Source organism: Euprymna scolopes, chromosome 26, assembly GCF_053919585.1.
Source record: "Euprymna scolopes isolate OS-2025 chromosome 26, ASM5391958v1, whole genome shotgun sequence".
In the NCBI taxonomy this organism is placed as follows: domain Eukaryota; kingdom Metazoa; phylum Mollusca; class Cephalopoda; order Sepiida; family Sepiolidae; genus Euprymna; species Euprymna scolopes.
The window spans coordinates 17,548,606-17,570,447 of NC_136507.1; the positions used below are offsets into that span (position 1 = coordinate 17,548,606).

General features: G+C 33.1%; 1 protein-coding gene across 2 annotated transcripts in view; it reads right to left on the minus strand.

The window, feature by feature from the left end:
• Positions 1 to 21,842, minus strand: part of LOC145247938 (FERRY endosomal RAB5 effector complex subunit 3-like) — an 807,792-nt gene that overhangs the window by 43,822 nt on the left and 742,128 nt on the right. For both annotated transcript variants that reach the window (XM_080109577.1, XM_080109576.1), the window contains exon 5: positions 4,912 to 5,093. In XM_080109577.1, coding sequence (XP_079965703.1) covers positions 4,912 to 5,093 — 182 coding nt within the window. The remainder of the gene's footprint in view (positions 1 to 4,911; positions 5,094 to 21,842) is intronic.

A 21,842-nucleotide genomic window follows, 5' to 3' on the forward strand; every position in this document is an offset into this window, starting at 1 on the left:
CTGAATTATGACAGACCAGAAAATATGATTTCAAACTAAAGCATGACAGATCAGAAAAATGTGACTTAAAACTGGAACATAACAGACAAACAAAATTACGATTTCAAATTGAAGTATGACTAACTAGCAAAATGCTATTTTAAACTTATATATATATATATATATATATATATATATATATATATATATAGTCTGTTAATTATACAAACATTATTGGTTATATATGTGCATACATGTTTCAGTGGAGTCCCTATTTAAAGAAACTTGCCTCGTCAGGTAAAACGTTATTGAAACGAGAATCACAGTTCAAATCGTTTAGTATATTAAGAAATATTCGGGTGTGATTTATACTTTCAAAAAAGGGTGGCGGGTATAGTTTTCGCACGTGGACAGTAGAGATTTGGGGGGGGGGGGGAGGTATAGCAAATAAAAGGAGTAGGGGTGGGAGGGGGAAGGGAAGTGAATGTATCTGTGTATTTGTGTGTCTGCGTACATTTCCCTACGCAATAACTCTGTCAAGTTTTAGTCTACAGACTCGAAATTTCATATACAGGGTACTGAGATTTGGGGAAAATCGATGTGATTAGTTTTTGGCCAGAAATTTGGCGATTAAGGAGTCAAACTTCAACGATTTGACCTTTGAGAACTCTACCAAACTCCTCCGACAATTTTGGGTCTATGCACTTGAAATTTTAGATATAGGTTCCTTGGACATGGATCTAACTTAATAACTTGATTTGAGCCCAAAACAATAAATTTTAAGGGGTCATAATAAGGATCAAAGTTTAAAAAAAATTGACCTCTGCGGTCTCTTTCAAATTACTCAGACAATTTCTGGTCTAAATATTTGAAATTTTACATCAAGGGTATTCAGAGATAGGGCAAGCTTTTTCATCAGTTTGGATCGAAAATTTTGTAGTTACCAATATATAAATGTATGTATGTATGTATGTTTGCATGTCTGCCTTAAACTTTTAATAGAGGCGACGGATTTTACCAAGATCAGTATCGTTTTAAAGTTCGACCTTTCATACGACAAATATAAAAAAATTGGCTAAAAACATTAATACTTTCCCCTTCAACTAGGCCCTTTTTTACAAGGGGGGGGTCACTTTTTTCGCCGATATTTTTGAAAGTTATCCTCTCCTTTAGATTGTCTAACCATAATTTTTAAAAATGTCGCTTCCGGTTTGGCGGTGGTCGTAACAGCATAAACGTTAGGTCTTACTCCGTTCTTTTCCTCCTTTGCGGTACGAGTTCGAGCCTGCCTTCCTACTACCACTTTTTTTTTTTTTTTTGCTCAACATACACATCCAAACACCCGGGCAACGCCGGGCTGAAATGCTAGTATTCCTATAAATTTGGTTCTTTTGGGTATTGATATTCATATTAAAAACCTTCTTTTTCTATTTATTGCAAAAGAAAATACGACTTTCTTATATATATGGGTCGTGGAATTGCATTCACTAGTAAAAGATCTAGCTAATTTGCATGTTCTTTTAAACATTCATTTTAATTAATTCCCTATTAGTTTTTTCGCTTTTCTTATGGGATGATCATCTTTAGTTAACTATTACGTGTAATTATAGTCATGCAGATATTACTTGCGTAATATTTGCATAAAAACCTTATAGTAAAGACAAACCTCTTTCTGTATATATTTATGTATGTGTATATATATATTTGTTTAAAAAATTTTGCCTACCAAACTCCTCTGTTAGTTTTTCATCTACAGACATGAAACTTCATATATAGAGTATTCGAACCCATGCAAAACTTTATATTTGAGTTTTAGCTGGGGAAAATCAATGCAAAAGTGTGAGAATTAAAAAACTGAGATTTGCCAGGTGAAGGTCGAACGACGGCATTACGAATATGCATGCGTAACGTAATAGCTATTAGTTCATGTTTTAATTTTTAGCCTTGTAGAAAACATGTCTTCATAGTACAGATATTAACGTCACAGGAAGAAGTAAATCGTAAGCTAAACGTTTTGGTTTCAATTCTTGGTGGTGGCACATGAGTTATTTTTTAAAAACTTTTTAAATCATTACCATATATTGATCCAATATAATCTACTATATAATAAAATGACTGCAGAAATTATCCTCTGGACCAAAGTATCATAGGTTTGCAACCACAGATGCCATATACAAATTCAATATGTCTAGGCTGTTAAGCACTATTTTATGTAACTTTTGAACACCATTTCAGACATATTAGACGTTTCTATTTTTCTCCGCAAGTATTTTGTCCTCCCACCACCATCAGTCAACATCAGAGGGAAATCTACACTTTTCCGCAGATATTGTGATTTCACCGATCGTAACTGGTCCATAGACATATAGGCATGACATAATCTTTCCGATTTCCAATTCATAGATACTAACGGCTACGTTGGCATATTCCGCGCATTCTGATTGACTGAGACCTGACAATTCTTAAATTCCAGAATGGAAATATTTCCTGCATAAACAAACACTTCAAAAAGTTTACAATATGGCACTGCTCTCTACAAGTGACAATAGTGTTAAAAAAAAATAACAAAACAAATACACATATATTAAACGCTCATAAATAGACAATTAAATGTTGGTAACTTTAATTACTGGAACATATGTGTACAATCAAATAAAAATATATACATAACATCTTTTTCATCTTTGCTTGCACATCCGGAACACTCCAAAAATGTAAACCCAGCAATGGTTTAGGAATGTAAATAAGCACAAAATACCTACACGCCATTATTCCCCCCTCCCTTGAAAAAAAAAAAAACAGCTCTGAAAAAGAAAAAAGAACATTCACAAGTAGTAATACTTATTTTGAGGTTTTGGAGCGATTTTGGATGTTATATTTGTTTTGTTTTTCTTTGCTTTTTTTTTTTGGGCATTTACTATTTCTGTGGAGGATTTGATTTTCACTGATTACCTAGGCTTCAGTTTTAACGTAAATTTCATTGGCTATGGAAACACTTATTTGTTTTATACTTGTGTTTTTACTAATTTTTCTTTCTGTGGAGTATTTTATTTATTTTTCTTTTCCGGACTGATTATCGAGCCTGCACACATGTTAACTTTGTTTTTGTTTTTTGGGGATCTATTTTTACATTAGGTCCACCTTCACAATTTTCTATAAAATGACGACTTTAAAGGTTTTCTACTATGCTGATTAAGAAAATCTCATTGAAATTTAGCAGAGACAAGTAATTTTTGAGATATAAAAACCCGTGTTATGCATACACAATAAACAAATCTACTTCTCTCCTACCAACACTGTCACCACCCCCAGTTTTTTGTTTTGTAGCATTTGTGGGTGGGTATGCTGACAACAAACATCACGGTTACATTTGGGGCAAATATTTTTTCACATCCCCCAAAAATGGGGTGTCTACTCTAACATTCTTAACATGGAGAAGTTGAGGGTGTCTATTCCAAAAGCCGTTCTTAACATGACATTACTCAAGGAAGTGAAAAAAGTCATAATTGTTTTATTTTACACAAAACAATTAAAAAAAATAAATAAATAAAAAAATAAATGGAACGTAAAACTAATTTAATACGATTGGTGGAAGATTTGAAAAGAAGAGGAAGACTTGAACAACAACTGGAAACAGCAAGGACTGCTAGCACTGATTTCGATCACTCTAAACCGGTGGTTCCAACCTATTTTGGTTGGTTGGTTGTTTTGTTTTACGGCATATCAACCCTTTTCAGGTTATTTAATGCCGAATCTGGTGATTTTGAAGAACGCTTTTTTAATATAGTATATTTGTTTTTTAAGTCGTATTCTATTTAACCCATAGTTGGGACCCTAACAGGTGCTACCACTCCGGGTCAGAGTGGACCTGGGAGCAATGGCAATTAAAGGGTGGCTCCACACTCCCTAAGGCCAGCAAGCTGGGGCCTCACCATCGGATATAGTTTAAGGTCATATTCAGGACCCCAACCTATTTAGGGCCATGCCCCACCTAGGCATTTCTAAAATCCTGATGCCTCCCCTTTGTGATATTTAATTTTTGTTATTAAAAATCCCTCTGTTATTCAGTGAAGTAAGCTTAAAAGGCCATTAAGATTCACTATGAAACAATTCACTGTTAATAATAATAATAATAATAATAATAATAATGAAAAAAATAACTCATTCTCAATTTGCCCTATAGTCTTTGGTATAGTAAGCCCAAGGGTGCACGTCTTGCCCATGTCCCATCAAAATATTGCCATGCCCCACCAGTGGGGCATGCGGCCCACGTTGGGAATGACTGCTCTAAACAGTTCATATACAGTGAGAATCCCTAACTTCAAAAACTTCTGGTTTTACTTTCCATTATTATTCGACTGGACCATTTTTTGTAATTTTATTAATTCGTACTGATTTACACATTCCCTTAATGGCTTTCTATAGAATCAACATTAAATATTTAACCATAAAGTTGTTTTTTTTTTCCAATTACCACAAAAACACACGTTAAATATGCAGATATTTTCTCAAGCAAAAAAAAATACACTTGTGGGAGAGATGATCTTTAGATTTTAGCTTTACTTGTACTTGAAAATCAATAGATATTTATTATTTTATCATTAATACAAGCAATAGGAAATTTTGTTTTAAACAAAATCAAATAAAAGACGCAATTAAAAGAATCGTTTTTATCATCAAGAAGCCATACACAAATTTTCCGATTCCGAAACCTCAAAAAGTTCTGATTTTGTCTGAGTCCTGATTCTGATTATCGTCTCAATACTAATATATACCCTCTTACCTGAATACATACAGTGACTAGTATTCCTAAATGGTCACCTACCTGATAATGACCAGGCTCAATGTTGCTTAACTTTATTGATCTGATAAAAAGTAGTGTTTAAATGTGATTTGGTTCTATTTGAAAAAGGAAACAAAAAGTTGACTTACTTATCCTCGACCAGCTCTACATCTTTATCTCTGTTTTCGGTTATTTCTTCGATCGCCATGGCATAGGAATGTTCCAGGTTCAAAAGGGTCTCTAAGGCAGGAGAGTGGATCAACGTGTGGTAAACCTCGGAGAAAACCTGCTCGTTCGTCACTTCGTCGGGTTTGGCAAAATCTTTCACTTCCTGTTATTCAAAGACAAAAAAAAAAAAAAATGAAATCCATCATCCGGTGGGAGAGCTCAGATATAAATCGGAGCCAAAAAAGTTTAAATTCAAATTCGATAAACAAGAAAGTACAAAACCAACTTTAATATCTAACGGGAAATATTATGTTTTTGAGTTATTTAGACAAGTGTGGATAATCTAAATATAAATTTACTTGTCCAACGTCACAAAAATAATCTCATCGCAAAAATTAATGGAAACGAATTACCTCCCTTTTCTGTCTATTATATAGACTGGTGTTATTATATACACTCCTCTTCTTCTTAAGCAAAGAATATTTGTCTAACTCTCCATAAATGGAACATTGTCTCCTCTCGTTGTTTGAAGTCTCCTTATGTACAAGTATTTGTTTTCCCTTCAAAATAACAAGTGTTTGTTATCCCTTCAAAATAACAATTATTTGTTATCCCTTTAAAATAACAAGTGTTTGTTATAACTTCAAAATAACAAGCGTTTATTATCCCTTTAAAATAACAAGTGTTTATTATCCCTTTAAAATAACAAGCGTTTGTTATCACTTCAAAATAACAAGTGTTTATTATCCCTTTAAAATAACAAGTGTTTATTATCCCTTTAAAATAACAAGTGTTTGTTATCCCTTCAAAATAACAATTATTTGTTATCCCTTCAAAATAACAAGTGTTTGTTATAACTTCAAAATAACAAGCGTTTATTATCCCTTTAAAATAACAAGTGTTTATTATCCCTTTAAAATAACAAGCGTTTGTTATCACTTCAAAATAACAAGTGTTTATTATCCCTTTAAAATAACAAGTGTTTATTATCCCTTTAAAATAACAAGTGTTTGTTATCACTTCAAAATAAAAGCGTTTATTATCCCTTTAAAATAACAAGTGTTTATTATCCCTTTAAAATAACAAGCGTTTATTATCCCTTTAAAACACCAAGCGTTTATTATCCCTTTAAAATAACAAGCGTTTATTATCCCTTTAAAATAACAAGTGTTTATTATCACTTTAAAATAACAAGCGTTTGTTATCACTTCAAAATAAAAGCGTTTATTATCCCTTTAAAATAACAAGTGTTTATTATCACTTTAAAATAACAAGCGTTTATTATCACTTTAAAATAACAAGTGTTTATTATCACTTTAAAATAACAAGCGTTTGTTATAACTTCAAAATAACAAGTGTTTATTATCACTTTAAAATAACAAGTGTTTATTATCCCTTTAAAATAACAAGCGTTTGTTATAACTTCAAAATAACAAGTGTTTATTATCCCTTTAAAATAACAAGTGTTTATTATCCCTTTAAAATAACAAGTGTTTATTATCCCTTTAAAATAACAAGTGTTTGTTATCACTTCAAAATAACAAGCGTTTATTATCCCTTTAAAATAACAAGTGTTTATTATCCCTTTAAAATAACAAGCGTTTGTTATCACTTCAAAATAACAAGTGTTTATTATCCCTTTAAAATAACAAGTGTTTATTATCCCTTTAAAATAACAAGCGTTTGTTATCACTTCAAAATAACAAGTGTTTATTATCCCTTTAAAATAACAAGTGTTTATTATCCCTTTAAAATAACAAGCGTTTGTTATAACTTCAAAATAACAAGTGTTTATTATCCCTTTAAAATAACAAGTGTTTATTATCCCTTTAAAATAACAAGCGTTTGTTATAACTTCAAAATAACAAGTGTTTATTATCCCTTTAAAATAACAAGTGTTTATTATCCCTTTAAAATAACAAGTGTTTGTTATCACTTCAAAATAACAAGCGTTTATTATCCCTTTAAAATAACAAGTGTTTATTATCCCTTTAAAATAACAAGCGTTTATTATCCCTTCAAAATAACAAGCGTTTATTATCCCTTTAAAATAACAAGGGTTTATTATCACTTTAAAATAACAAGTGTTTATTATCACTTTAAAATAACAAGCGTTTGTTATAACTTTAAAATAACAAGTGTTTATTATCCCTTTAAAATAACAAGTGTTTGTTATCCCTTTAAAATAACAAGCGTTTGTTATAACTTTAAAATAACAAGTGTTTATTATCCCTTTAAAATAACAAGTGTTTGTTATCACTTCAAAATAACAAGCGTTTGTTATCACTTCAAAATAACAAGTGTTTATTATCCCTTTAAAATAACAAGTGTTTATTATCACTTTAAAATAACAAGCGTTTATTATCCCTTTAAAATAACAAGTGTTTATTATCACTTTAAAATAACAAGCGTTTGTTATAACTTCAAAATAACAAGTGTTTATTATCCCTTTAAAATAACAAGTGTTTATTATCCCTTTAAAATAACAAGCGTTTATTATCCCTTTAAAATAACAAGCGTTTATTATCACTTTAAAATAACAAGTGTTTATTATAACTTTAAAATAACAAGCGTTTGTTATAACTTCAAAATAACAAGCGTTTGTTATAACTTCAAAATAACAAGCGTTTATTATCCCTTTAAAATAACAAGTGTTTATTATCCCTTTAAAATAACAAGCGTTTATTATCCCTTTAAAATAACAAGCGTTTATTATCCCTTTAAAATAACAAGCGTTTATTATCCCTTTAAAATAACAAGTGTTTATTATCCCTTTAAAATAACAAGTGTTTATTATCCCTTTAAAATAACAAGTGTTTATTATCCCTTTAAAATAACAAGCGTTTATTATCCCTTTAAAATAACAAGTGTTTGTTATCACTTCAAAATAACAAGCGTTTATTATCCCTTTAAAATAACAAGTGTTTATTATCCCTTTAAAATAACAAGCGTTTATTATCCCTTTAAAATAACAAGCGTTTATTATCCCTTTAAAATAACAAGTGTTTATTATCCCTTTAAAATAACAAGCGTTTATTATCCCTTTAAAATAACAAGTGTTTATTATCCCTTTAAAATAACAAGTGTTTGTTATCACTTCAAAATAACAAGCGTTTTTTATACCTTTAAAATAACAAGTGTTTATTATCCCTTTAAAATAACAAGTGTTTGTTATCACTTCAAAATAACAAGCGTTTATTATCCCTTTAAAATAACAAGTGTTTATTATCCCTTTAAAATAACAAGCGTTTGTTATCACTTCAAAATAACAAGTGTTTATTATCCCTTTAAAATAACAAGTGTTTATTATCCCTTTAAAATAACAAGCGTTTGTTATCACTTCAAAATAACAAGTGTTTATTATCCCTTTAAAATAACAAGTGTTTATTATCACTTTAAAATAACAATTATTTGTTATCACTTCAAAATAACAAGCGTTTATTATCCCTTTAAAATAACAAGTGTTTATTATCCCTTTAAAATAACAAGCGTTTGTTATCACTTCCAAATAACAAGTGTTTATTATCCCTTTAAAATAACAAGTGTTTATTATCACTTTAAAATAACAATTATTTGTTATCACTTCAAAATAACAAGCGTTTATTATCCCTTCAAAATAATAAGTGTTTTTTATCACTTCAAAATAACAAGTGTTTTTTATCACTTCAAAATAACAAGTGTATGTTATCACTTCAAAATAACAAGTGTATGTTATCACTTCAAAATAACAATTATTTATTATTCCTTCAAAATAACAATTATTTATTATTCCTTCAAAATAATAAGTATTTGTTATCCATTCAAAATAACAATTATTTGTTATCCATTCAAAATAACAAGTGTATGTTATCTCTTCAAAATAACAAGTGTTTGTTATCCCTTCAAAATAACAATTATTTATTATTCCTTCAAAATAACAAGTGTTTGTTATCCCTGATATTATAAAATCAATAAATGTTTATTATTTTATCATTATTACCGGCAATGGAAGATTTTACTTAAAAACAAAATTAAATAAAAAAAAGACAATTAAAAGAATCGTTCTGGCATCGGAAAATAGGCATCAATTTTTCCGATACCGATGCAGATACCCCCAAATGTTTTGATTTTTCCGATTCCGATTAATCGTCCCAACACTAATCTCTTCTGTGAGAAAGGTGTAAAAAGACAAAAAGCTTACCGCCCACTAAATTTCGAAGAAAGGTTTGTACCCTGTCAAGGTAGGTAAGAGTGCCCTTATGAGCACCACCCCAGATGTGGCAACAGTACTCAGTCTTATGACGAATTTGATTCTTGTACAGATAAAGGACTGATTCGAAAGTGAGATGACATAGTAATGCTGAAGTTTAACAAGCCATAGAAAACTAGCTGATTAATCTAAATATTAATTTACTTGTCCATACGTCCAGTGTCACAAAAAAAACAAAAAAAAACATCATCATCGCAACCATTAATTAATGAGAAACGAATTACCTCCCTTAATAGTTGCTCTTTATCAGCAAAAAATCATTAAAACCATTTCCTCTCCAAAAAATTTTTAAAACAAAAAAAAAAAAAAACATGGTTATCTGTTTATGGTTCCAAATTTGCTATTTTATTTTATAATTAAAAAAAAAATTATATTGTGAGGAGACTGTTTTTTTCTCATAGATTTTTTTTTTAATTTATAAAAATATGCAAGTTAATTGACATCTGTTCTTTTATCATTCATATCAAAAATTATTCAGAAAAAAAAGGATTTGTTGCATGTTGAAAAAAAATAATGTTTTGCATGTTTAATTTTCATAGAAAAAAATATAAATTTTTTAAATTAATTCTTTTTTGCTTTAAAGCATTAAAATATAAATTTTTTAAATTAATTCTTTTTGCAACAGAGCAAAGAGAAAAAATTATTTCAAACCAAAAGTAAAAAAAAAGATGAGCAAGTTGTAATCAACAAGGAAACAGTCCCATAGCAATATGCTCCACAGACAGGGATTTCTTGCAAATAAACTCTGTCCACAGAAAGCTGCCTGATGAAATGGCACAAACCCTAAGCAGGTTTAACCAGCTTCCTCCAAAGGATGAAGTTCCGTGGTAGTATGAAATTCACAAGCAGTCCCCAATTGCACAATTGCATGTATATCCCCGTTAGTGGAGATGATGACATTCTTGCAGAGAGGTGTCAACGTCCTACATACAGCACCTGAAATTTCCAAATCGGTCACCCATTTGGTACTGACCAGGCTCAGGGTTGCTTAATTTGAATGATCTAATGAGAATCGGAGTGTCAATGCGATTATGCTGGGTACATCAAGGTAGAAAGGAAAGTCTTTTTTCAATGTGGTATGAAAAATGAGTTTCTACTATGAATGTTTTAGGAGGAGGAGGAGGAACCAAAGAATGGAGCTCAGTCGAGCACTTTCCACGGTTATATAGTAACAAACAAATATGTTAACCACATGGAAGAAAGAAAGGAAAGTCTTTTTTTATGTGGTATGAAAAATGAGTTTCTGCTATGAATGTTTTAGGAGGAGGAGCCGAAGAATGGAGCTCAGTCGAGCACTTTCCATGGTTATATAGTAACAAACAAAGATGTTAACTACACGGAAAGAAAGAAAGGAAAGTCTTTTTTCATTGTGGTAGTAAGATGAGTTCTTGCTAGTAACATAGTTACAGTGATGAATTACCTCGGAAGTTCAAGAGAATCGTCAAAGTGGCATCTATCTTTTTTGCAACAGAGCAAAGAGAAAAATTTAGCTTGGACTAATAGAAAAACTGAAGCATTCTTTATGAAAAAGTAATTGAGCCCTTGGAAAGAAACTTTGTCCATGGAAGTGTCATTTAAGGCTAGGCACGAGGTGCCTCAAATAAGCTTCCAGACTTTTTTGTACAAGCATTTAAAATTGTTGTAGACTCTTGAAAATTCAGTATGTTATTATTATACATCTTATGGGATGACTGACCAATTTTTATGATTTCAGATTCAAATGAACAGCGGTAATTGGAATCCACCCTACTAAAACCTGATTGTCACAGCTGGTGAATTTCAAAAATGCAATCTAGATATGAGGACACTTTAGAAGAACGATATGCAATAAAATTCTGTTTTAAACTTGGAAAAATTCCACAGAAACATATGGAATGCTTCAGACTGCTTTTGAACCATCTCGCATGAATAAAGCATTTTGAGTGGCATAAGAGAGTCAAGGAAGACAGGGAGTCTGTAACGGATGATGAGAGGTGTGGAAGGAGTAAGTAAGGTAGTCAGAATATCAGAGTTGATTGACCAAATAAAGAATTTCATGGATAAGGACTATTAAGTGTCTATAGAGGAAATAAGTGCACACTTTGATGTCAGTGTAGGAATTGTATACACAATTATTTGCAAGGAACTGAAGATGGGCAAAGTTTGTCTTAAGAGTGCTCAGAGAAGATCAGAAAGAAAGATGCTGTCATGGGCATGAAGACAGTTCCTCATCCTCCATATAGTCCAGACCTTGCTCCCTGTGACTTTTGGTTATTTCCTAAGCTCAAGGAAAACCTTAGAGGTTGTCGTTATGAGACAATTCAGGAGATGAAAGAGGCTGAGACGATGGTCATTGACACACTCTCACAAGAGGACTTCCATGGGGCGTTCCAAAAGTTGTTGGAATGGTACAACAAGTGCATTGCAGCCGGAGGAGATTACTTCGAAGGGGACTAAAGTTTCATATGTGTAATATCAATAAAAGTGCCCATACGGAAAAAAGTCTGGAAACTTATTCAAAGGCACCTTGTACATGGAGAGGGAAAAGAACATTTTTTTCATCATTGTGGTAGGAAGACGTGAATGCTTGCTGTGATTGCCTTACAAGTAGAAATCAAAGATTTCAGATCAGCTGACCATCTTTATGGAAATAATAATAGAGTAGCAACGTCTTTCCTGTAGTTGCATAGAAGAGAAGAGACCTTACTCATTGCTTATATAAACTAATATTTTATTTATTTATTTTTTGGTATGCTTTTTTTTTTTTTTTGGTTTTGAATTCGATTAAAAATAATCAATGTCTTAATTATATATCTTTTAGCAACGCATTTTTGAGTAACGTGTTAAGCAGGTCGGAAGCCCTAGCAATAAACTTTGTCCATGGAAATGCTGCCTGAGACTAGGCACATAGAGAAAGAAAGGAAAGACTTTTTACGTTGTGATAGGAAGACGAGTCCTTACTGTGAATGTCTTACAAGTAGAAACCAAAGATTAGGGCTCAGTCGACCACCTTCCATGGAAATAATGATTAACTAGAGAGAGACTAGCTGCGTCTTTTCTGTGGTTGTAGAGAAGAGATCTTTCTCGTTAGATTTATTTAAATTAGTATTTTTTAATATTATTTTGTAGGCGTGTGTATATATATATATATTTTTTTTTTGTTGCTTTATCATCGCCTCCGTTCAGTTTCGAAAGACAATGAATACCCTCTGTAAGGATAGCTGCACGTGTAATTGTGAAGCAAGGTTTGCACAATCTCTAATCACATTGCACTGAATTGACATTGCTTGAATCCAGTGGCAACAAGCCCAGGACAACTGGAAACAATGCCGAGATAAGCAGAGAGCACATACAGCACTTGGAATTCCTAAATAGTCACCCATTTTAGTACTGACCAGACTCAACGTTGCTTAACTTTGATGATCTAATGGGAACCAGTGTGTCAACGTAAATCATGCCATATTTTCAGGTAATTAAGTATTAGATGCACAATGAGTGCAATGGGATTACAGGTAGGTTGAGAGAGGACAAACAGTTTGTGTGAAAGAAGTGCAATACAATAGAGCCGAAGGCAAACTGAAATATGGAGAAAATATATGCGGATGGCAAAATTATTTTATTTACTTTTTCTTTAGGAGGTTAGACACAAAGTCAAGTGTTGTTGACAGTGTTTTTATGGAACGAACTGGATTCGAACTTGGCACGCTCAATTTTCAGTCTGTGTCATTAACCACTTAGCTACTGCCTTCCCTCCCCATTTTAGTACTGGCCAGGCTCAATGTTGCTTAACTTCGGTGATCTAATAGGAAACGGTGCGTCAACATGATCATGCCATATTTGGCTTAGAATTCAATTAAAATCATTTGGTGTTTTAATTATACATTTTTTAATCAAGCTTTTTTGTTTTGGTTTGTTTTTAGCAATTTTGTTTTTACTTTATTCCTATTTAATTATTTATTTTTTACAAAAAAAAATCAAAAGCCCAAAAAAAAAAAAAATAAAAATATGAAACAAGTGTAAGACAAAATTCTTGATGCTTGTGATTCTCATCCACTGCCAGTAATTTTTCGTATTTTTTGACCAATCAGAACAAAGATTCGCTTTTTTCTGCCCAAACAAGCAAATCAAATCGAAGACAATTTTCAAGAAATGTCTCCCAGACTCTGTCTGCTAAACATCTCAATCAAATTTGAATGAAGTTTTATTTCATTTTCGTCCTCATCTTCAACCCCCCCCCATTCTACTCTCACTCCTTCTCCCACTCCCTACTAGTACCATCTTTCCTATCTCCATATTGCGTCTCCAGGACAAATTTCGTAATAATGGTCGGTCTGTTTTTGTAATAGCAATTATGCAAGAATTATAGAAATCCTATCAGAAATCTATCGTTATGTCTCAGCCGCTTGTGCTGCTTCCACCGTCAGGCATTCTTCCAAGCCAGACAATTTCATAAAAGTAAAAAGTATTCTTTTTCTTTTTACGCAACAACAACAATAACAACGACAGTAATAATAATAATCATAGGAAAACCCTTGAACACGGAGGCTAATACACATGAGCTATAGGCACACACAGGACATACAGAAACTGCTATAGACGTAAAACACACAAGAACATCACATGGAATCATGGAAACTGAAAATGTATGATTGTAAGTTAAAACCACTGCGCCTCTGCCTTCCACCCCCTCATGTGTGTGCTATATACGGCATAATCATGTTGATATCAGGTTAAGCAACGTCGAGCCTGGTTACTACCAGATGGGTGACCATTTGGGAATTTTAGGCGCTGTATCTAGCATTGTTTCCGATCATCCTGAACCTTCACTTGCCACTGGTATTTAAAAATGCTGACTCAGGAGAGGCGTGGTTGGAGATTGCACAACTCTAACCACAAAAATTCCATGCACAGACATCCTTACAGTGGATATCCATAGTCTGTCAAGACTGAAGGAAGCTACCGTATATCATCATAAACTGGCACCACACCAAATGAAGAAGGTCAAGGAGGATGGAAAGACTAAGGAGAGAAAGTACTAGCCAGACCTCCGCTGGATGAGTGCAAAGAAGACTGGGACCTTAAGGAAACTTATTCCCACCCAAATTCCAGCAAAAACCAATGGTTGATGCCAACGAGAAATCAATGTTAAGAGGCTGTTGCAATAATGCAAATTACTCTGCAAAGGTTATTGAGAGGTGTGGAGAGTACTGGAAATCTGAGGAGACTTGTTGTCACTCAGTCTCCAGATAACACCACAAGTTGTTCTCAAAGAGAAATCTTTGATGATGGCTTGTGTGACTAGACCTAGTGAGTAAATAATAATAATTTGAAAAAGTTGTCAAAAGAGGTAGAGAGTACTGGAAATCTGGGGAGAATTGTTGTCACTCAAACTCCAGGGAACACCACAGGTTGTTCTTGAGAAATATTTGATGATGGCCTGTGTAAAAACTCCTAGTGAGCAAATAATAATAATAATAATAATAATTATAATAATCTATATTATATTTCTTTTAGTCTGTCTGTCCATTCCACTTTTTCTTATAAACTACAAAAATTGTTAAAGTTTTGAATTTTTTAGATGAGGGTTGATTGGTTATATTACTTGTATTGATCGGACTATTGCTCTCATCTTGAGTGTCATTTGTACAACGTTTTGGTTGAATTGTCCTTCGATCTTCATCAGGCATGTTGGTTAGTGTTTAGAAAAAAAAAAAAAAGAGAAAAGTTACTTTTCTTTTCCAAACAACAAGATGAGAACAATAGTCCATTCAATATAAGTAATATAATCTCACTTTACTTCAATCTTATATCCTTGTCATTATCATTATTATATAGAAGCATTATCCTTTATCTATCTATATATATAAAAGCGAAAATGTGTGTTAGTGTGTGTGTGTATGTATGTGTGTGTGCATTTTTGTGTATGTCCGCCAAAGGCTTTTTTCGACGGGCTTCTTGGTCAGCTCACTCCTTCTTAAAACTTTTTATATAATGTCTAAATCATAATATCTACGAGTTATGACCGGGGTTTGCGTCTATTTTTAATTTGCCTGACTTTTACGCGCTATTTTCGAGATTTTTTTTCGATCGCCACGTTTTTCATTATGCTTTTCAGTATAAAAAAAGCGAAAACTGGCTTGCAGCCACGTCATGTTTCAAGGTCAAACATCACGCGACTTAACTTTCTTCGCTCCTGTTAATTTCACTTTATAAATGTTAGCTTACGACACTTATCACTTCCTCTCCCCTTGTGGCTGAGATGGTTAGGTCTCAGGGTTTTTTTTCCATTTCGTTTCCACCTTCGCATCAAGGCTTCAGGGTTCCAGCCTACCTTCCTACTAAAACTTTTTTCTTTTATACCTCCAAACACCCGGCCAACGTTCTTTTTTTTTAAATAGGGTTGTTTTGATCTACCCCCCCAACACACACACACTTCCAAACACCCGGGCAACGCCGGGTACTCCCCGTTAGTCTATAATATAAAAGCGAAAATGAAAATGTGTGTTTGTGTGTGTATTTTTTCGTATGTCCGCCAAAGGATTTGGCGTGGGGGTTGCTCGAGGTAGTCACTGTCTCTTAGAATTTTTTATATACTGTCTAGTTTATAATATGTCCAATTTACGAAACGACGTCGTCTGTATCAACTATTACACTTTATAGATCACCTCCTCAGCTATACTGTGAAAATTTTTTTTCAATTTTTATTCAGTAAAACAAAAGTTATAATGAATTTACTGGTGTCCAAAATTGTAAAAAAACGTAAGGAGGTGAGCGACATTTTTTCTGACTGGTTTCCATAGCAAGTACCTCGTTTCAGCGACCAGTGTTGCTACTAATTCACCGCTCTCGCAGAAAAGAGAAGTAACAAGTGAAACAGAGAAAATGAGAGCAGACGAGTGCCGTACATTGTTTTACATATGTGTATGTTATGCTTATGGGGACAAAAAAATAAGACTTAGAATTTTTTATATACTATCTAGTTTATAATATGTCCAATTTACGAAACGACGTCGTCTGTATCTTTTAATTCATGTGATTTCATTTTCTCTACTACTATGGCGTGATGTTGGACCTAGAAAACCACACGTTGACGTTCGTTTAACCACCTGCTTTTTTAAATGTTTAATTTCACTCTTCCTCACTTCTATGCTCATGTAGCGTTGTGGTAAGTCATCATACTATTCACCTCAAGGCTTTCGGTTCGAGCCTACCTCCCTACCAAAATTCTTTTTTTTTTTCTTTTACACCTTCAAACACCCGGGAAACATCGGGCACCCCTGCTAGTCTATAAAATAAATCTTACCTGTCTGTTGAAATGTATGTTTTTATGTCTGCTTAAAACTTCCGACAGAGGCGACGGATTTTCACGAGATCGGTATCGTTTTGAAGCTTGAACCTTTCAGGCCAGGCGACAAATATCGAAAAATTGGCTAAAAACATTAATTCCTTCACCCTCAACTGGGCACTTTTCTACAGGTAGGGGGTCGCTTTTTTCACCGATATTTTCGAAAGTCATCCCCTCTTTTTGATTTACTAGCCTTAATTTAAACCTACGTCACTTCCGGTTTGGCGATGGGTGCAACAGCAAAGACGTCATGTTTCTTCTTCACATACTTTTCCTCCTTTACGGTACAGGTTTAAGCCTGCCTGCCTTCTTTCTTTTTTTTTTTTTTTTTTGCTCAACACACACCTCCAAACAGCTGGGCAATGCCGGGTACCCAGGCTAATCTATTATATAAAACGTAATTGATTATGTTCAGGGTCGTGGGTCAACAGGAATAAAATTAGTCTGTAGCTGTTGGCATTTAGAGAATATTTTTTCATTAACGTTTGATGTGAAATACTATTTGTGATATTAATCAGATTGACATCTAATTTACATATGTCTAATTGGTGTATACAGACACATGTAAAATTTGATTGTCAGAGTGAAGGGAAAAAAATCACCCTTCTTCTATATGCTGATGGAAACATTAAAAAAGTCTGCCATGAATTTTTTTAAGTAACTTTTTTTCTTTTCCTAATAACAACCAACATGCCTGAAGATGGTCGAAGGCTAATCCGACTGAAACGTTGCACAAATAACACTCAAAATGAGAACAATAGTTCTATCAATACAAGTAATACATGCAATAAATGTATTGCTTAACCGAGAAGACAAAAGTTTTTAGTCGAAATTCATCAACTTCTAGAGTGATACAATGATTCCAGTGCATATTTAACAATTCCATGATATTTTCAGAAAAAAGATCTATCTTTGGCTCAGAATATGACTCAACTTCCGATATAACTCATTTATTGAAACTAACTCTTTCCTTGAAAAATTATTTTTATGTCTGTAAACAGCCAGTGGACGCTGGGGCCAGATCTGGAGAATATGGTTGGTGAGGTAGCAATTCAAAATACAATGTATGTAGTTTTGTCATTTTTGTTATGTAACATGGTGCATTGTCTAAGTGAAAGGGTGTCTTTTCTTTTTCATTGATGGCCATGTTTTGTTGATTGCTTCCTTCAAACACACCAATAATATATATATATATATATATATATATATACATACATATATAAATGAAAATGTGTATGTGTGTGAGGACACTTCTCAACCTATATACTTTACGAATTTTCGATCTACGGATTTGCAATTTGGTATATAGGGTATATTCAGACATGTGGAAAACTTTTTAATCCGTTTTCATCCAGGGGCTTCTAAAAGAACAAAATTGAAAAATTAGTACGTGGGAGTCATCGGATTTTTATCTGTTTGTCAAGTGTTTCACAAATGTACATGCTTGAATCGTTCACATTATTTGAAGAATAAGTAGGTTTGAAAACACTTTTTAAAGACCGTGTCGAGCTGGCCTAATGAGTATTGCACTTGATCCCCTGTCTTTAGGTTTTGGTTTCAATCTCAGCTTGAGCATTTTTTTTTTTTTTACTTACAAGAAATGAACTATTTAGAGAAAACATAAGAGAGTGCCACATCATGCCACCTCACATCTTCGAAAACGGCCTAAAAGTCAACACCAAAGTGTACCTGGATGTGCTGAAGTGTGTGGTGGTCCCCTGGTGCAATCAAGTGGCCACTGGCAGACCTTGGGTGTGGCAGCAGGACTTGGCGCCAGCCCACAAGTCCAAAGATAGCCAGGCTTTACTTCAGAAGTAGTGCTACGACTTTCTCACTGGCCCTCCTTCCTAGACCTGAACCTGCTGGACTACTTCAGTTGGTAATACGTCGAGAACATCACCAACATGACCTACCACAACACCAAAGCCAGCCTGATCGCTGCCATCCAACGAGTATTCGTCGAGCTCTTGCCAGCACTTGTGGAAAAGGCATGCTTCTAGTTCCAGACCTGTCTCGAGGCGGTGATTGAAGCTGAAGGCGGCTACATTGAATAGATGTCAGCTCTACTACATAATCAAGTTACCTGAATTGATTTTTTTTCAATAAAGGTTTTAAAATAGTGTTGTTTTCTTTACGCCGACAAATTTATTGTTTCACCCTAAGATCCACTACTTTTTTTTTTTTTTTTTTTTTTTTTGCTCACATTCACCCCTAACAAGACATATCGTCACTTGGACGCAAGGGGCTACTATTTGGGACCATGTTTAGGAAAGACTAACAAGATGTTGGTTTACATTACATTTAAACTTGTGCATATCAGTGCAACCAGGGAAGCAGGTAGCAGAAAAGGAATTTCAAAATCTACCCGTTTGAAAGAAGAAACTATTAGAATAGAAAGCTTTCTAACATTTAGGAACCTCAAGAGTGAAGGGGTGAGAGTTTGTTGTTAATCGGGTTTGTACGTTGAGGAGAGGGGCACAAGTGCAACGAGTTCATCAGAGCACATTCCATTAAAATATTTGTAAAAACCAGTATCAAGGTGATGAATGAGGCAGAAGGTGTCTACATTGAATAGATGTCAGCTCTTCTACATAATCAAGTTAACCGAATTGATTTTTTTCAATAAAAGTTTTAAAATAAAGGTGTGGTTTTGTTTTCTGTAGGGTGATAACTTTATCATTTCACCCTGTACTCACATGCACATATTTCAGTTCAGTTATGTTTAATACCAGGCAACGCCAGGTACATCTTCATAAAAATATATATATATATATATATATATATATATATATATATATATACACACACACACTAGCTGTACTCGGCCACGCATTGCTGTGGCTCAGTTTGTTTAAATGGAACACGAAAAACAAAAAAGACAAAATGTAGGTTTTTTATGTTTATGTTTTCAATATTTATGGATACACAATATTCTGAGCCTTGTTAATGGTTATTGAAAATGCCAAGCGAATTGTAAAGTGCAATATCTTAAATTAAAATGGTATATTCGTTGAAATCATTCAATGCACGTTCGCTGCCCGTTTTTCCTTAGGTTGACAGAGGGGAAAGCATTAGGTCCACCTCCACATTTTTTTTTTTTTAAATAACGACTTTCATAGATTTTCGACTATGCTGAATACACATACATTTAAATTTTCCATAGACAAGTAGTTTTCGATATATAAAGACCTGTATTATGCACTGTAATTCATTGGCGGCCATGTTTGTATGTACGTGCGATAAATAAATAGGTTCACCTCCACAATTTTCTTTAAAAATGTTAAGAACGACTTTCAGAATAAAAACCTCCAACCTCCCCATGCTAAGAACGACTTTCGGAATAAACATCCTAACCTTCTCATGTTAAAAACAGCTTTCAGAATAAACACTCCCAACCTTCCCATGTTAAGAACAGCTTTAGGAATAAACACCTCCAACCTCCCGTTGTTACCAACAGCTTTCGGAATAAACACCCCTAACCTCCTCATATTAAGAACGGCTTTCAGAATAAACATCTCCAACCTCCCCCATGTTAAGAACGGCTTATGGAATAAACACCCCCAACCTTCCCATGTTAAGAACGGCTTTTTGGAATAAATATCCCCAACCTCCACTAAATTAAAATTTATCAATTTTACTACGGAAAATCTACGAAAATTAAAAAATTTCACCGATTTTCTTTTTGTATGAAAGTTTAGTGTTTTATCAATAATAAATCGATGGAAAAATTGAAAAAACTGTTTAAAGAATATACAAAGTAAGTAGGAGACCGATGATAATTAAGAAGGAAGAAAGAAAGAAGAAAAGAGAACTTGTTTAGTTCAATCAAGACATAAAAAAATTGAAGATATTGAAAATATATATATATATATATATTGTACGTACTGTTATGGAATTAAGTTTTCATAAAAAATTTTCACTTACTTTGATCAAATTTACAGAGGAAAATTAAATTTTAATGAGATCAATCTTGTTGCAGCCATCTTATTTATTTCGCGGCCTTTAAACGAAAAAAGGGATAAACAAAAGAAAAAAATGTAGTTATTGAGAAAAGTGCGAACACACGAACGGACAAGGGTGAATTTACAGGTCCACCCTCTTTTTGCCGAGGGACCTAAAATGTTGTACGATAAGTTTTAAAAAAAAGGAAACAGTTTGGCAAATGTCACATTAAGGGGATCATCCATCATCCAGAGCTTATTTTAGTATTTTTTACAGCCACAAAATGTTTCAGTCAGTCATTTGTTTTCATAGTTTTGCATATGAATTATAAAATATCTAATATTTTCCCCCAAAACATCTGGGCTTGATAAACGGGAGACTAAAACTTGCTGCTATGGTTTCAAATGATCTGAAATAACAGCAAGGGGAGACTTGATTCCAATTATTTCTCATATGTTATATCTTGCCTCTTTGGCAAGATATAACATATAAATTAAATTTCACAGTGTATAAGGATCGTTTGATACTGGAGATATTCATAATCATACCCTATTTCCAAAAGAAGGCAGATATAACATATATGAAAAATATTTAGAATCAAGTCCCCCCTTGCTGTTATTTCAGATCATTTGAAACCATAGCAGCAAGTTTTAGTCTCCTCTTTATCAAGGCCAAGGTTTTGGGGAAATATATAAAAATCAAAGATAACCTGGCACTTGTACAGTTTAATCAAGACATTAAAATTAAAAATATAAAAAAAAAAAAATGTTATATTGTACGTATCCGTTTTGGACTGAAGATCTCTGAAAAAAATTTCATTTAATTTGATCGAGTAGTTTTTTTTGTTTTTTTTACAGCGGAAAAACATGTTCTTATGAGAGCGCATTGAAGTCAGCCATTGTGAAATTTGCTGAAGCTGAACAACATGCCACGGGGAGATAACTCAATGTAAAGTGCCGACACTCCCTCCCCATCTTTATTACTAGCTTTTCTTCCTAAAAATCGAACCTTTTGCTCGGTATCATAACAAATTGTTTTTTCGCTTATAAAAAAAAAAAAACTACTCGATGAAATTAAGTGAAATTGTTTTTTCGGAGGACTTCGTTTCATAACGGATACGTAAAATATAACCTTTTTTCGATATTTTCATTTTTTAATGTCTTGACTAAACTGTACACGTACCGATAACCTAAATAAAACACAATTACAACAATTCTTCCGAGTTTTTCTTTTAAAATCTTTATTCTTTGGATGAATCAGGGTGGAAAATATTTAAAAAATTGACATAATGATCATATTATTATTTGTGCGCTACGAAACGGATGTTGTCCAGAATTGAACATTTTAACATGCTGAAAGAAATAAACGGTAAGATGAACAACACCTTGGAATTTGGA